We start from the raw sequence: 17,355 nt of genomic DNA on the forward strand, positions 1-17,355 counted from the left end.
TTTCATCTGGCCTCTTCAGATCTCCACCTGAGTACCTTTATCTGGGAAGAAATTAATATGGGGTTCAAGGGGTCTTGTTTTTATCATGCATTTAGTCTCACTAGAACATACAGCCATTGTTATTGAATGGTATGTCCTAAGTATATATATGTTTTCAATCCCCTTCATATGGACAGCTGTCGTGATACACAGGCAAATACGGTCAGTGTTTGAAGGGTCATCCCATCAATCACAAACAAACTGAATGTAAACAGTATCAGCTTCTTTGTGTTACATTGGTGTGGAGTTTATTTGCACAGCACAAATCCAATGGATGACAGTGTAATAGATATTCTCAACACACTTCCAGGCAGCTTACAGACAGAGTGTTTGATGGACAAGTGGGCAAAAAGGAGAGTCTTGCAAACTCGTATCCAATCTTATAAGACACCGTGAAAAAATCCCTTGTTTGCTACAATTGTTATGTTAAGGGACAGGAAACTGTGCCCTATAGAGAAGCTGTAGAGGCTTTATTTGCTACCTTTGACCCAACCCATTGAAATGTGTGAGTGAAGCATCTTATCAACTGTCTTCAGCCATAGTGTTTAGTGTTGTCCATTGACAGACTGAGTCAGCCATTTTAGAATTTGCACCATAATCAGGTTCCCTAAGTAGTGCATGAGAGTATAGAGCTCTAATTTTATCTGCTGCAGAACCGGTAAAGTGCACCTTAAAAACACTTAAAAACATTAAACGTGTCAAATCTAGGCTTGCAAAGGAAGGGTATATTACCTGAAACTTTTGAAGTTTACCAATAAACTACCAGAAGCTTTTTAACTTTCAAGGAATATATAGAATTTGATCAGATGACATCTAGTGGCTTTTTTGGGGTACTTCAGATTATAAGAGGTGTCTGTAATTATCTCTGGCAATCTGTGATCTTCTGATTTTAAAATTTAAAAAATTATAAACCTGTATTTAATGTTTAATATGAGGATTTCAACACATTCTATTGTTTTTTTACACACTTTTATTTATTTTACTATGTCAAAATGTCTTTGTTGTAAATGTTTTGGGGCCATAATGGTGGCAGTTGTGAAATAAGACCAGAGTTGGAAGAGTTGCAGAGTTAACTGAAAATAATGGCATTGTTGATAAGATGTTTTTTCATTAATTAGACTATTTTCTCTTGAACCATATGGTCTATATACTAGAAACTCATAGACAATATGGACAGTTGGACACAGATACAAAAAATGAATACTATATATTCATATTTTCTTTTTCAATGATAAATGACCAGAATTGCCATAGATTACCATATATTGTTAATTACCATTCTTCCAGTAACTTTGGTAAATTACCAGTAGCTTTGCAACCCTAGTCAAAGCATTAGCGGTAGCAAAACATAGAACAACCACAAATGCAATATACAGTGCATTCTGAAAGTATTAAGACCCCTTGACTTTTTCCACATTTTGTTACATTACAGCCTTATTCTAAAATGGATTAAATAGTTTTTTCCCCCTCATCAATCAAATCAAAAATCAAATCAAATGTCTTTATATAGCCCTTCGTACATCAGCTGATATCTCAAAGTGCTGTACAGAAACCCAGCCTAAAACCCCAAACAGCAAGCAATGCAGGTGTAGAAGCACGGTGGCTAGGAAAAACTCCCTAGAAAGGCCAAACCCTAGGAAGAAACCTAGAGAGGAACCAGGCTATGAGGGGTGGCCAGTCCTCTTCTGGCTGTGCCGGGTGGAGATTATAACAGAACATGGCCAAGATGTTCAAATGTTCATAAATGACCAGCATGGTCAAATGGTCAAATGGTCAAAATCACAAAAATTAAATCAATCTACACACAATACCCCATAATGACAAAGCAATAACAGGTTTAGACATTTTTGCAAATTGATAAAAAATACAAAAATGAAATATACATTTACATAAGTATTCAGACCCTTTACTCAGTACTGTGGTTCAAGTCCGGGCTCTGGCTGGGCCACTCAAGAACATTCAGAGATTTGTCCCAAAGTCAGTCCTGCGTTGTCTTGGCCGTGTGCTTAGGGTCGTTGTCCTGTGGGAAGGTGAATGTGGAGAAGGTTTTCATCAAGGATCTCTCTGTACTTTGCTCTGTCCATCCTTCCCTCGATCTTGACTAGTCTCCCAGTCCCTGCCACTGAAAAACATCACCACAGCATGATGCTGCCACCACCATGCTTCACGGTAGGGATTGTGCCAGGTTTTCTCCAGGTGTGACGCTTGGCATTCAAGCAAAAGAGTTCAATCTTGGTTTCATCAGACAAGAGAATCTTGCTTCTCATTGTCTGAGGGTGCCTTTTGCCAAACTCCAAGCGGGCTGTCATGTGCCTTTTACTGGGGAGTGGCTTCCGTCTGACCACTGTACCATAAAGGCCTGATTGGTGGGGGGCTGCAGAGATGGTTGTCCTTCTGGAAGGTTCTCCCATCTCCACAGAGGAACTCTGGAACTCTGTCAGAGTGACCATCGGGTTCTTTGTCACCTCCCTGACCAAGGCCCTTCTCCACCAATTGCTCAGTTTGGCAGTGCGGCGAGCTCTAGATGAGTCTTGGTGATTCCAAACTTCTTCCATTTAAGAATGATGGAGACCACTGTGTTCTTGGGGACCTTCAATGCTGTAGACATATTTTGGTACCTTTCCCCAGATCTGTGTCTCAACACAATCCCGTCTTGGAGCTCTACGGACAATTCCTTCGACCTCATGGCCTGGTTTTCGCTCTGAAATGCACTGTCAACTGTGGGACAGTGCATGTGGGACAGTGCACTGCGGCAGGTAGCCAAGTGGTTAGAGCGTTGGGCCAGTAACCGAAAGGTTGCTAGATCAAATCCCCGAGCTGACAAGGTAAAAATCTGTCATTCTGCCCTTGAACAAGGCAGTTAACCCACTGCTCCTAGGCTGTCATTGTAAATAAGAATTTGTTCTTAACTGACTTGCCTAGTTAAATAAAATTAAAATATATATAGACAGGTGTGTGCTTTTCCAAATCATGTCCACTCCTTTGAATTTACCACAGATGGACTCCAATCAAGTTGTAGAAACATCTTAAGGATCATCAATGGAAACTCATTTTCGAGTCTCATAGCAAAGGCTCTGAATAATTATGTAAATAAGGTATTTCTGTTTAAAAAATGTTATACATGTGCAAACATTTCTAAAACCCTGGCCTGAAAGTAGTAGCCACTTCAAAGTAGCCACCTTTTTGCCTTGATGACAGCTTTGCACACTCTTGGCATTCTCTCAACCAGCTTCAACTGGAATGATTTTCCAATATTCTTGAAGGAGTTCCCACATATGCTGATAACTTGTTGGCTGCTTTTCCTTCATTATGCGGTCCAGCTCATCCCCTACCATCTCAATTGGGTTGAGGTCGGGTGATTGTGGAAGCCATGTCATCTGATGCAGCATTCCATCGCTCTCCTTCTTGGTAAAATATCCATTACACAGCCTGGAGGTGTGTTGGGTCATTGTCCTGTTGAAAAACAAATGACGGTCCCACTAAGCATAAACCAGATGGGATGGCGTATTGCTGCAGAATGCAGTTGTAACCATGCTGGTTCAGTGTGCCTTGAATTCTAAATAAATCACAGACATTGTCACCAGCAAAGCACCACCACCATCACACCTCCTCCTCCATGCTTCACGGTGGGAACCACACATGCGGAGATCATCCGTTCACCTACTCTGCGCCTCACAAAGACACAGCGGTTGGAACAAAAAATCTCAGATTTGGACTCATCAGACCAAAGGACAGATGTCCATCTAATGTCCATTGTTCGTGTTTCTTGGCCAAAGCAAGTCTCTTCTTCTTATTGCTGTCCTTTATTAGTGGTTTCTTTGCAGCAATTCGATCATGAAAGCCTGATTCACACGGTCTCCTCTGAACAGCTGATGTTGAGATGTGTCTGTTACTTAAACTCTGTGAAGCATTTATTTTGGCTGCAATTGGAGGTGCAGAACTTATCCTCTGCAGCAGAGGTAACTCTGGGTCTTCTTTTCCTGTGGTGGTCCTCGTGAGAGCCAGTTTCATCATAGCGCTTGATGGTTTTTGCGACTGCACTTGAAGAAGCTTTCAAAGTTCTTGAAATTTTCCTCTTTGACTGAACTTCATGTTTTAAAGTAATGATGGGCTGTTGTTTCTCTTTGCTTATTTGAGCTGTTCTTGCCATAATATGGACTTGGTCTTTTGCCAAATAGGGCTATCTTCTGTATGCGCCCCCTACCTTGTCACAACACAACTGATTGTCTCAAACATATTAAGAAGGAAAAAAAGAAGTTCCACAAATTAACTTTTAACAAGGCACACCTGCTTATTTAAATGCATTCCAGGTGACTACCTCATGTAGCTGGTTGAGAGAATGCCAAGAGTGTGCAAAGCTGTCATCAAGGCAAAGGGTGGCTATTGTGATGAATCTCAAATATAAAATATATTTTGATTTGTTTAACACTTTTTTGGTTCCTTCCTGACTCCATGTGTGTTATTTCATAGTTTTGATGTATTCACTATTATTCTACAATGTAGACAATAGTACAAATAAAGAAAAACCCTTGAATGAGTAGGTGTGTTCAATCTTTTGACTGGTACTGTATATATATAGTTTTTATCTAGTCCCCTGCTGTCAAAGATGCTGGGCTCCATTCCTACTCCCATGCACTCTTTAGAGGTCTATAGTATGTACACTATCCAGTCCTCTATTCATTTACAAGTCTTTCATGTACAAGAACACCTTTATGAGGAGTTTCTTGAAAGGCCCACATTCGTAAATGAACAAAAGCCTGTTTTCTCCCATTACCTATTAGCAAGCAGAATCTAACTCATCCCTGCCTCCCACAGCTTGCCACCCTTGTCTTTCCCCAACTCACCCCTGTCATTCCCAGCCCCTATCCATCTTCCCCAACTCACCTCTTACAGAACATTACATTATTTATTTTGGAACACTTTACATGTGAACACGTTTTCACATGTGTAGTTTCATGTTATCACATGTTACTTTGCATGTTGTCACAAGTAAAGATCTTGTGAAATTCATCAGTTTTTTCCGTAAGGGACCCCTGCTTTCTCCATCCCCCATCCCTATTTCCCAGCTCACAGATTGTGCGCTCTTTTATCTAAAATAGACTGGACAAATGCTATGAGAATAGTTGATCATTATCAGAAGGAGGAAATGATGCTTGGCTCGCCTCAACACTAATAAAATAGTATTAGTGCCTTTTTAATAAAGTAGTTTCTATCCTCTATGTAGACCAAATTGATCTCTGATCTACGGAGTGAATAAAGAACATGGAGATAATTTTGCCTCATCAGAGAATTGAAAACAATCTCTCTTTCTCAAGAGCTTGTTTTCAATTTCATCATTTTGGTCAAAGCTGCAGTGCCAACATCAAAAACGGCCAACTCTTACCTATATTGTACTTTCTGACATTCAACTGACATATCATGTCAACTGATGGTATAATAAACAAAGTTGTTTTCCGTCTTTTAAAGACAAAGAGTATGGATCCCTGTTTAAAATTGATCTGTAAAATCACAAGAACAACATTTAATTGATAAATGTCTTGATAAATCCAAAGTGATTTATTGTTTTCCAGTCAGATGAAAGTTAAGTGTGACATCATCCTGTCTACATGAGATCCATGACGTCATTATGTCTATCCAGTGATGGAAAAGGTTCCCAATTGTCGTACATGAGTAAAAGTAAAGATACCTTAATAGAAAATGACTCAAGTAAAAGTGAAAGTCACTCAGTAAAATATTACTTTAGTAAAGTCTAAAAGTATCTGGTTTAACATATACTTAAGTATCAAAACTAAAAGTAAATGCAATAAATCCCTTCAAATTAAATATATTACATGTACCAGACTGCACAGTTCTTTTTCATTTACGGATGGCCAGAAGCACACTCCAACACTCAGACATCATTTACAAATGAAGCATTTGTGTTTAGTGAGTCTGCCAGTTTAGAGGCAGTAGGGATGACTACATGTTCTCTTGATAAGTACATTTAACCTTTTACCTGTCCTGCAAAGCTTTCGAAATGAAACAAGTACTTTTGGGTATCAGAGAAAATGTATGAGAGTAAAAAGTACATATTTTCTTCAGGAATGTAGTGAAGTAAAAGTAAAAGTAGTGAAAAAAAGAATAATTGGAAAGTACAGTTTCCCCCCCAAAATACTTCTGTAAAAGTATGGGTTCAACAAGGGTTCTTCTAAGAGCACTGAAAATTGCCACAAAAGGTTCTTCCAAGAACCCCATAGGAGGTGGGGTTCATCGAGGAACCTCCTTCGTTGGTGGGGGTTCTTGAAGGAACCTGCCCAACTGAAACATTTGGATTTGAAAGGACCGCAGGTGCAGGCACTTAACTGAAATATTTAAAGATCTCCTCAATTTAAGGTAAGGTTTGTCCCTTGTATGATCTAAATTGATATTGTTTTACGATGATACCATCAATCTTTTCATATTTGTGCAAATTTTTCTAAAACAGTAAATGGACACAATTCAATGGATATCAATCAAATAGGTAAGAATATGTTGAAGGCTAGCTGTATAGGGTGAAGATAACTGAACTGCTTTTGTGTATGTGTCTGCAGGTATACTGACGAGGAGGCATACAAAGGTATGTCAATTGGTAATGGTATGTTATGCAGATCACATTTACCATCTTCCTCTCTTACCTCTTCAATGAATATCCCATAAGCCTCTACATTATGGACAAGGTATGTGTATGAAAACCATTATCAAAACAGTTTTTTCAATTCACGTTCACCACAAAAATTAAGGTATGAATACTGTTGTGTGCATATTTTGTTAATCATCTGTATAATTACTATTTTTTGGATTCACAGACTTCGCCCTCCCTAAACCTCTGATGAGTATAACAGGAAATCTGTTCGACCACCATGCACTGCAAAATCATTCTGGCTATGGGTACGGAGAACATCAACACATTAACATCAACACGCCAGAGGATAAACCAATTAGACTTGGGGCTCTGCTGGGAGTTTACTTCATATTTTGATTTCTTAATTCTGCTTTGCCATTAAAATAAACACTGACAACTAAAATATGGTGTTATTGTTATGCATATTCATAATAATAATAATAATAGGGGAGGGGTAGTTAAAAAATTAACCCCAAAAATGTTATTCAAAAGGTTATTCGAGTAACCATCAAAAGGGGTTCTTTGAAGAAGAACCCCTTTTTTTTTTTTTACCATTTAGCGCAGTAGAAAATACCTGGTCATTTCTGTACTGTGTCAAATTAAGTGTTAAGTTAATTATTGAAACAAATAATTTTCATGATGCTCACTTTATAGTCAGGCTATAATTGATTCATAAGGCAAAACTGAAAGAGTGATTAACTGGATCCATAATATATAACTCAATAAATAATGTAGTCTGTCCCAGAGCAACCTGGAATACCCTCCTGGGGGGAAAAAAGGGTTTCATCTGAAAATGAGATTTAGCCTAATGATTCATTCTGCTCATGCTTAATTCCTCTTTTCCTCTCTTGGTCTCTCTGGATTCACATTTCTTTAGTTTCACCTGCTAGTATTGATTTTAGCAGTTTGGTGGAATAGCATTTTCCCACAGCATGGATCCTTGTAGACTTTAATAAAACATTTCATTCAGCATTTTCTCGGTGTTTGTACAGTGTTTCAAATTAAACTGATGTAAATGTATGACATAGAATATAAAGTTAGCTGACCACAGATTGATACAATTGAAATGAAAACACATTTTCAGTGTTCTGATATTACAATCCTTATATACTGTACACGATAACTGCTTGTTGGATAAATATATCCAGTTCACCTTCTTTATACAATTTCATATTGTAGATTCTGAAATAATCAATCAACTGTTCACACTGTTTGGCTTGCTCTTGATCTATTTCAGACTACACAGTGAACATTCTGGCTCTCAACATGCAAAATTCCCTTTCACAGGAAATTGCCCACTTACTTGGTTTATCTATTTTAAGACAACAATCTACCTCATACGTGGAAGTTCCATATTCATCATCCTCCCCTTGTGAAATATGTATCAGATATGAAATATGTATCATAATGTCTTAAAATAAAACCTTTGATTACATCACTAGGATTGCCTGTCAAGAAAAATAATTGAATATTTAGTTATCTCTGGGATCTCTGGGTACAGTACATGGTGAGCTTCATGTTCTGCCTCTAAGGTTCTTCAACCCTCCTGGTCCCCACCACTGGCTTTGTTCATAGATTTAAGAATTTTGGGATTATAGGACCATAATTGTTTAACAGTGTATATACATATTTTTATATAAAGATCCTAAAATACAATAAGATAACTAAGATACAATACCTACAAGTACTCTGAAATATTATCTTACAACTCACTTATGAGAAATTATCGGATCTATTGCTATAAGTAGATATCAAACCCGCACTGTGCCGTGCTTTCACCCCCATTGAGTCACACACATCTCTCAGTCAGAGAGTAGGGATTCACACCTATACAATCCCAGTTCCCCCATCATTTCCAGTCTGTCCCAGACTCACCTCTGCAGGTTCCCCAGACCGTCTCCTACTGTATTCTTCACCTCCTCCTTTCCTGGTTTCAGAACCCGCTCCTTCAGCCCCGAAAACCCCCCAAAAGGCATCCTCTTCTGTTTCTCCCTGTCCTGTTCCCTCTCTTTATTTCACAGGAGTATGTCTCTCCCCCTATTTCTTGTACACTTTGCTCTGAAAAAGACAAAAAAGATCTGCTAGATGTGGTTGCTCATCTTTCCTGAGTTCTTATGCACCATGGGGCTGGCTCCGCCTTTGTGTGGTGCCACGGGTCCCTCAGACGTTTCTCAGATGTGAGATGGGCTCGTGCTGTCTGCCTCTCTTTGGCGTGACCAGGGGATCAGACTGGGAGGCAAGGGGATGATGGGCACAGTGAGGAATGACTAGGTGGAGGTGGAGGGTGTTCTTGTTGAGGCTAAGGGTGTGCAGATGTACACCTCAAGGTCCAAGGCACCAGATAGAACTCCTAGCATGGCACGGGTCACATCACCTTCAGAAGGTTCAGTGGGAAGAGAGATACATGGAGGGAGGGAGAGAGAGTGAAATAGTACAATCCACCACCTCAGTATCTTCGCATGGTGAGCTTTGTGTGGGTGGGTGCAGTAGGAGTGAACAGCCCCCTTTGCTTTCCTCGCCTTCTGATAGCTCCACCACTTGTTGCGTGGAGGGGCTGGGGTACCTGTCTGCCTCCCCTCCTAAAGTCCACCCCCCGTTCCCTCATTAGCTCCCAGCCCTCTAGCCCAACCTCCTCAGCCAACCATGTTCATCTGATACCAACCTAGTGGATGAATGATTAAATATTGACAAGCTGCATTCAAAGAGAGACAAGAGTACCGTGGCTGCTGTGGTGAAACATAAGACTCAACTATAATCATGTTCCCGGTACACCACTCCCCATTCTTTGGCAGCTTTTCCATAGGACTGACATTTGGATTATCTGTCAGCAGCAACAGAGCTAGCTACCTGTGAGCTATTCAGACAGAGATACTGTAGCTAGCTATTGCCAGTGTCATACTGCTCTGCAGGTATACACTTACCTGCATGTGCATCTATTCAGTCACACCAAATGACACCTTTATGGGGGTTTCACTAACTTCATGCTTATTTAACTGTTACGGGCAAGCCCCACCAGCCCACCTTTTTCCAGTGTGACTCTCTTTATTTGCCGGGTCATTAAATATGCATGGGGATATTGAGTTTTAAAAATGTATCAGTAAACTGCTGGGTGGTGCACTGAGCTCTAGACTCTGTTTTACTAATGGGTTGCACCAGAGTGACGGCTTGGGGCAGTGCTGCGTGTGTGTGTGTGTGTGTGTGTGTGTGTGTGTGTGTGTGTGTGTGTGTGTGTGTGTGTGTGTGTGTGTGTGTGTGTGTGTGTGTGTGTGTGTGTGTGTGTGTGTGTGTGTGTGTGTGTGTGTGTGTGTGTGTGTGTGTGTGTTTGTGTATGTCTCTGTGTGTGTTGTGAAAATGCCCTGCAGCCACTTTCTCTGCAAGGACCCACTATCCAGACCCTCCAATTCGGTGGAAGAACATTTAGTCTAAGAGGAAATGAAGGAATTCGGGATTTTGTTTTCCTTGAGGTGGAGATGATGCTCTAGGAGTGTAACTCAGTATGGAGTTGTCTGGGATGGAGATGCTATCTGGGATGACATGATGATATGTTGGTTGTGTTTTCATATGATGGGTCATTGATAGGGCCGTAAAACTAGGGCGTGGAGCGTTGTCTCACGTCAGATAGAGCAACGACTCTTCAAGTTTGCATTAATGTTCATTTGAGATGCGTCACATTAAAATTATGCCACCTGTCGGAGACAATGGGGTCCGGAGTGTACATTCAACTCCGTTGGGGTTCTTCTCTTTACACTTTCAGGAAAAGCCGTGCCTACCATCTAGTGGTTAGAAGGAGGTACAGGCCTAGACCATATCTATAATGAACCGATTGCTAAGTCTATAACCCCTTTATAGAAGGTGCATCATTTAAAGTGGTTCTCTAAGCAATATTGCTTCACCTCTTCTTTGTTAATAATTCCAGAGAGAAAAGAGTGTGTCTATCTATTTAATTTGGATAGTATGTCTGCCTATTTCCATGTTAAAGCCTCAGCCCTCCATACAAGATACCTTAAGTTTAAATCCATCAAAACTTGCGCTGGATTAATGTGGAGGGCATTGGAGCTGTCGATGGTGGATCATGGACAGCCATAGCTAGACCAATGCCTCATATTCTAATGGGGGGACCAAGAACCAGTCATGGGTGGCCATGGAAAATCTGCAAATTGTATCAGAAATAGGCCAATCATCTTTCAGGAGGGGCTGGTGCCACCACGGCCCCCCTTCTGGTACCGCCCCTGCTGTTGAGTACATAGCTGTATACAGTAGAATAGATCACCTGCTGTAGGCGGTTGTCACTAGTTACCACAGCTACAAAGTCACGATGGGCTATATTATAAAAATGTATGAAAACAAAAATCAGCTTTTTGGACTTAATTTAAGGTTAGGCATAAGGCTAGCAGTGTGGTTACGGTTAGTGTTAGGTTTAAAATCAGATTTTAAGAAGAGAAATTTAAGAAATAGGCGGGGTTTATGACTTTGTGGCTGTGGTAGTGACGACTGCTGTAGGCTATGTTGACTCTCACAGCTCCGTGAAATCTGCGGCATTAACGGACATTAATGGGACTAAATTAGCAAAAAGCTTCAAAATAAAAGTTATCAGCTTACTTGAACACAAGATAACAAATCGTAGCACATTTGTCCTGTTTCAAGATACTTCATTTTTCTCTGATTCTACCCTCTCCCTTTCATGCTATTTTAGTAGGTATTGAGGCTTATTGTTGAGTTCTAGTGGTTATTTAAGTGATAATGCCCGAGAAGCAGGTGTTTGGAGGATATATTGGAACGGGTGTTGTTAGGCCCGAGACCAAGTTGAGGGCCGGCATTGAGGGCATTATCAAATCAAACTTTATTTGTCATGCGCGCCAAATACAACAAGTGTAGACTTTTCCGTGAAATGCTTACTTAACAAGCCCTTAACCAACAGTGCAGTTCAAGAAGAGTTAAGAAAATATTTACCAAGTAGACTAAAATAAAAAGTAAAAAAAGTAATAATAAAAAGTAATACAATAAGAATAACAATAACAAGGGGTCACCGGTACCGATTCAGTGTGTTAGTTGAGGTAATTTGTACATGTAGGTGGGGGTGAAGTGACTGTGCATAGATAATAAACTAGCGAGTAGCAGCAGTGTGCAAAAGGGGGGGGGGGTCAATGTAAATTGTCCGGTGGCGAGTTTATTAATTGTTCAGCAGTCTTATGGCTTGGGGGTAGAAGCTGTTGAGGAGCCTTTTGGTCCTAGACTTGGTCCTCCGGTACCGCTTGCCGTGAGGTAGCAGAGGAAACAGTCTATACACTTGGGTGACTGGAGTCTCTGAAAAATGTATGGGCTTTCCTCTGACACCTCCTATTGTATAGGTCCTAGATGGCAGGAAGCTTGGCCCCAGTGATGTACTAGGCCGTTCGCACTACCCTCTGTAGGGCCTTATGGTCAGATGCCAAGCAGTTGCCATACCAGGCGGTGATGCAAACGGTCAGGATGTTCTCGATGGTGCAGCTGTAGAACCTTTTGAGGATCTGGGGACCCATGCCAAGTTTCCTGAGGGGGAAAATGTTTTGTTGTGCCCTCTTCACGACTGTCTTGGTATGTTAGGACCATGACAGTTTGTTGGTGATGTGGACACCAAGGAACATGAAACTCTCGACCCGCTCCACTACATGGGGGCCTTTTTGGCCTGCCTTTTCCTGTAATCCATGATCAGCTCCTTTGTCTTACTCACATCGAGGGAGAGGACGTTGTCTTGGCACCACACTGCCAGTTCTCTGACCTCCTCACTATAGGCCGTCTCATTGTTTGTCGGCGATCAGGCCTACCACTGTTGTGTCGTCAGCAAACGTAATGATGGTGTTGGAGTCGTGTTTGGCCACGCAGTTGTGGGTGAACAGGGAAAACAGGAGGGGACTGAGTACACACCCCTGAGGGACCCCAGTGTTTAGGATCAGCGTGGCAGACGTGTTGTTGCCTACTCTTGCCACCTGGGGGTGACCCGTCAGGAAGTCTAGGATCCAGTTGCAGAGGGAGGTGTTTAGTCCCAGAGTCCTTAGCTTAGTGATGAGCTACGTGGGCACTATGGCGTTGAACGCTGAGCTGTAGTCAATGAACAGCATTGTTCCTTCTGTCCAGGTGAGAAAGGGCAGTGTGGAGTGCGATTGAGATTGCGTCATCTGTGGATCTGTTGGGGCGGTATGCAAATTGGAGTGGGTCTAGGGTGTCCGGGAGGATGCTGTTGATGTGAGCCATGACCAGCCTTTCAAAGCACTTCATGGCTACTGACGTGAGTGCCACGGGGCAGTAATAATTTAGGCAGATTACCTTTGCTTCCTTGGGCACAGGGACTATGGTGGTCTGCTTGGAACATGTAGGTATTACAGACTCGGTCAGGGAGAGGTTGAAAATGTCCGTGAAGGCATTCGCCAGTTGGTCCGCGCATGCTTTGAGTACACGTCCTGGTAATCCGTCTGGGCCAGCGGCTTTGTGAATGTTGACCTGTTTAAAGGTTTTGTTCGCCTTGGCTACTGAGAGCGTTAACACACAGACCAGAGAATCTTGTTTCTCATTGTCTGAGAGACTTTAGTTGCCTTTTGGCAAACTCCAAGTGGGCTGTCATGTGCCTTTTACTGAGGAATGGCTTCCATCTGGCCACTCTACCATAAAGTCCTTACTAGTGGAGTACTGCAGAGATGGTTGTCCTTCTGGAAGGTTCTCCCATCTCCACAGAGGAACTCTGGAGCTCTGTCAGAGTGACCTTCAGGTTCTTGGTCACCTCTCTGACCAAGGTCCTTCTCCCCCGATTACACAGTTTGGCCGGGCGGCCAGCTCTAGGAAGATTCTTGGTGGTTCCAAACTTCTACCATTTAAGGATGATGGAGGCCACTGTGTTCTCGGGGACCTTCAATGCTGGTACCCTTCCCCAGATCTGTGCCTCGACACAATCCTGTCTCGGAGCTCTACGGACAATTCCTTCAACGTCATGGCTTGGTTTAATCACACAGTCATCCAGAACAGCTGGTGCTCTCGTGCATGCTTCAGTGTTGCTTGCCTCGAAGCGACCATAAAAGGCATTTAGCTCGTCTGGTAGGCTCGCGTCACTGGGCAGCTCGCGTGTGGGTTTCCCTTTGTAGTCCTTAATAGTTTTCAAGCCTTGCGACATCCAACGAGCGTCAGAGCCGGTATTGTAGGATTCAATCTTAATCCTGTATTGACGCTTTGCTTGTTTGATGGTTCGTCTGAGAGCATAGCGGGATTTCTTATAAGCGTCCGGATTAGTCTCCCACTCCTTGAAAGCGGCAGCGCTAGCCTTTAGCTCAATGCTTATAGTCCCGACACAAATCTAGGGTTGCTTCCCAAGCTGGCTGGTTGTTCGTTCGGTTGCCAGAAACGCGACCCCGTTGTTCAGTCTTCTTGTTCTGTATCTATGGACGCGACCCAGTCGTTCGTTCTAAATTTTCCATTGCCATACTGGCTGGCAACGTTCTTATCCCTTGCTTTCTAGCTAGCCAACTGCGACTAACTTACAGTCATGTCAAAAAGCCAGAATAACAGAAAAGCAACTGCATTTGCATTTGTTTAAGCTGTTTTCTGGTGAGATTTATTTGGATACATCCATAACAATGAGCTAATGAGGCGCGATTTCGCCTGGCGTATGATCTCTCATCAAGACACTGTTGTTCAGAGGGGCTAGCCAACAACATAGCTAACACAATCACTTCTGAAGCTGGAAAGTCTGCAAACTGTCTCATCCCAACTCCCAACACGTTCATTACTATGGGACAGCTGGAGTTCTCGACATTAACTAACATATTCCTCTCAATTGTAAATGTTTTGCTTGACTCGTTATGATGTGATAATTACTTAAATTAGCTTCCACCTGTCACATTCCTGACCTTATTTCCTTTGTTTAGTCTTTGTTTAGTTGGTCAGGACGTGAGCTAGGTGGGTGTAGTCTGTTTTGTGTTTCTATGTTGGGTTTGTTGTTTGGCCTAATATGGTTCTCAATCAGAGGCAGGTGTTTTGCATTGTCTCTGATTGGGAACCATATTAAGGTAGCCTGTTTGCACTGTTGGTTTGTGTGTGATTGTTTTCTGTCTTTGTGTTCTGCACCAGATAGGACTGTTTTCGGTTTTCACATTTATTGTTTTGTAGCTTGTAGTGTTCACGTTATTATTCTTTATTAAACGTGTTGAACACTAGCCGCGCTGCGTTTTGGTCCTCTCCTTCATCCCAGGAAGAAAACCGTTACACCACCATAATGTTTTGTCACCCATCTTTGCTGAAGAAAGTCACCAGGGGCGGGTGGCTCGCGTCAAATTCCTCATTGGAAACACTCGATATGATTGGTCATATAAAAACCTTGGGACCCAAATGCATAATGAGTGCTCTAACTTCCCCTTGCGTGAATTTACAGTCACGTCAAACAGTGCAGCCAGAATAACAACGAAGTAGCTTCATTTTCATTTGTTTAAGCTGTTTTCTAGTAACATTTATTTGGATACATCCATAACAATGAGCTAATGATGCGCCATTTCACCTGGCATAGAACCTTTTATCTTTCATCAGGACACTGTTGTTCGAGAGCTAGCCACCAACACAGCTAACACAATCACTTCAAACTAAAGTTGGAAAGACTTCAAACTAGCAGCACTTCGTTTTCTATTGATAGTTGTTTGTATATATCCATAAAAAATTATGCTGATTCAAGATTTCGACTGGCTGAGAACAGCTGCCTACCTGTCTGTCTCACCCCGACTCCCGACATGTGCATTACTATGGGACAGCTGGAGTTCGAATTTGAATATTGAAACAATGCTGTAAATGTCGGAGAGACAGACAACAAGGTGTATACACATCTCCGCTGTTGAAAACGGAATGTTAGTCTAAAAGAAATGTGAGATAATGTCTAGATGCTTTTTATAGAGGAGATCAAGTTTATAAATTGCCTGGCTGGGCTGATGAGACAGTGGATTGTGGAGTCAGTTGGAACAGAGTAAATAGGCATTTTAACGTAATAGATTTAGCCAGTGGTTACTTGTGGAATAGACACCGGCTGGAATTCAGTTTTAACCAATCAGCATTCAGGATTAGACCCACCCATAGTAAATAGGTACTCTGCAAAGGTGGATAAATGCACCTGCAAAATAAATAGCGGGTGTATGTCCTACCGGTAAATCATCAGCCTATCACAATAATGAAAACAAAATGTCAAGAAAACAGTAGGCTATTACATAATTATTTATCATTACCATATGTCAGAGACATGAAAAAAGAGTGAATGGACTTAAAAACAAGCGGTAGGCCTATACCCTACACTCCAAAATGTAATGTGGTTTTGCCAAGGCAGAGATGAGTGGCTGACACCGAGACATGTGCTGACAGCAGTGGAGGCATTCATTCTGGTTTAATGACAATCACCAAATGTCATTACACTTTTTGGTGTTTTGTGTAACAGATGTCTCTTTCAATTCACCACTGTTTGGAGGCTGGAAATATGTTGTGAATGGATGAACATGCGCGGGTAGCCTAGTAAAGGAGCCCTTTGAAGTGATTGTTTGACAATCAGATGAAAACCTTATGACTAGTTGTGTTAATGCCACTATAAAAGGTATTACATTTTAAAAGTTAAATGACAAATCTTTATGTCTAGGCACACAGAGATGTTATTGAATTTATAGAGATTTTAAATATAATTATAGGATTAGGCCCCACGGTCGACGCCTTTTAGGCAGGATTAGGCAGCCGCCTAAAGCCGCAATTTGACAAGGGCGGCATTTTGCCAACTGTTTCGTTGCAAACAAGACACTCTGGTTTGACATTGAACAAATATGGTAAGAAAGCCTATTATGCTGTCCATTATTCCCTGAAACATCTATTTTCATTTTCCACCTTTCTTTTGAGACTTTTTCAGAAAGTTTCTCTTGATTGCCAGCTGTTTTTCCCCAATCAACGAATTTAATAGAGACATTGGTGATATTATCACTGTAAGCAGAGAAGATATTAGAACATGTTATTGACATTTGACTGATTATACATTTTTGTTTAATATGCCTATGAATTGGGCCGCTATTATGTTCCGCCAACTATTAGTATAGAGAAAAATTTGCCCGCGGCCAAACCTATAGCGAACCCCTGCTGTACAGTAGCCTATTATAGTTAAACCGGAATAGGGTGTGGCGGCAATATTTTGTCTCGCCTAGTGTGGCAAAACGTCCAGGCCCGGGCTGGTACTGTATGCCCATACATTTTTTGGGTGCGCGTGCTTGGGAGGTCCCGTGCAGGGAAGAAATTACATCTACTGGGGTAAATGAAATAAAATATGCAATCAGTAAATGTTCAAAATCATAATTAATGTTATGTTAATAAGGGGACATCGAAATGTGTATTAAACAACAATGTTAAATATTAATGAGTTGAAAAGGAATGCATTTTTGACAGTTCAATGGTCTTCATTAAATAATATCTGGAATAATACTTCCATTCCCCTAGATGGCACTGTCCCCCATGCAGCACCTAGTACGTGGTCTCTGGATTCAGAAACAAAATAGTTTATGCTCTTGAAAGGCATCAGTGGATTGGTAGATGTGCTGTGCATTGTTATAAACAGTTATGTTACACTACTATAAACTGTTATTGACACGTGTAACATTATAAATTGTATTACATTGCTTAAACAACAGACCTATGCTGTGAAG

General features: G+C 41.5%; 1 protein-coding gene across 1 annotated transcript in view; it reads right to left on the bottom strand.

Annotated features, from left to right (window-relative positions):
• The window catches only part of slc17a8 (solute carrier family 17 member 8), a 33,320-nt gene extending 24,123 nt beyond the window's left edge, over window positions 1–9,197 (bottom strand). The window contains exon 1 of the mRNA XM_055933862.1: window positions 8,555–9,197. Within this exon, the coding sequence (XP_055789837.1) occupies window positions 8,555–8,655 (101 nt within the window). The 5' untranslated portion in view covers window positions 8,656–9,197. The remainder of the gene's footprint in view (window positions 1–8,554) is intronic.
• Window positions 9,198–17,355: the final 8,158 nt, after the last annotated feature.

The sequence above is a fragment of the Salvelinus fontinalis genome, chromosome 9 (assembly GCF_029448725.1).
Source record: "Salvelinus fontinalis isolate EN_2023a chromosome 9, ASM2944872v1, whole genome shotgun sequence".
NCBI lineage: Eukaryota > Metazoa > Chordata > Actinopteri > Salmoniformes > Salmonidae > Salvelinus > Salvelinus fontinalis.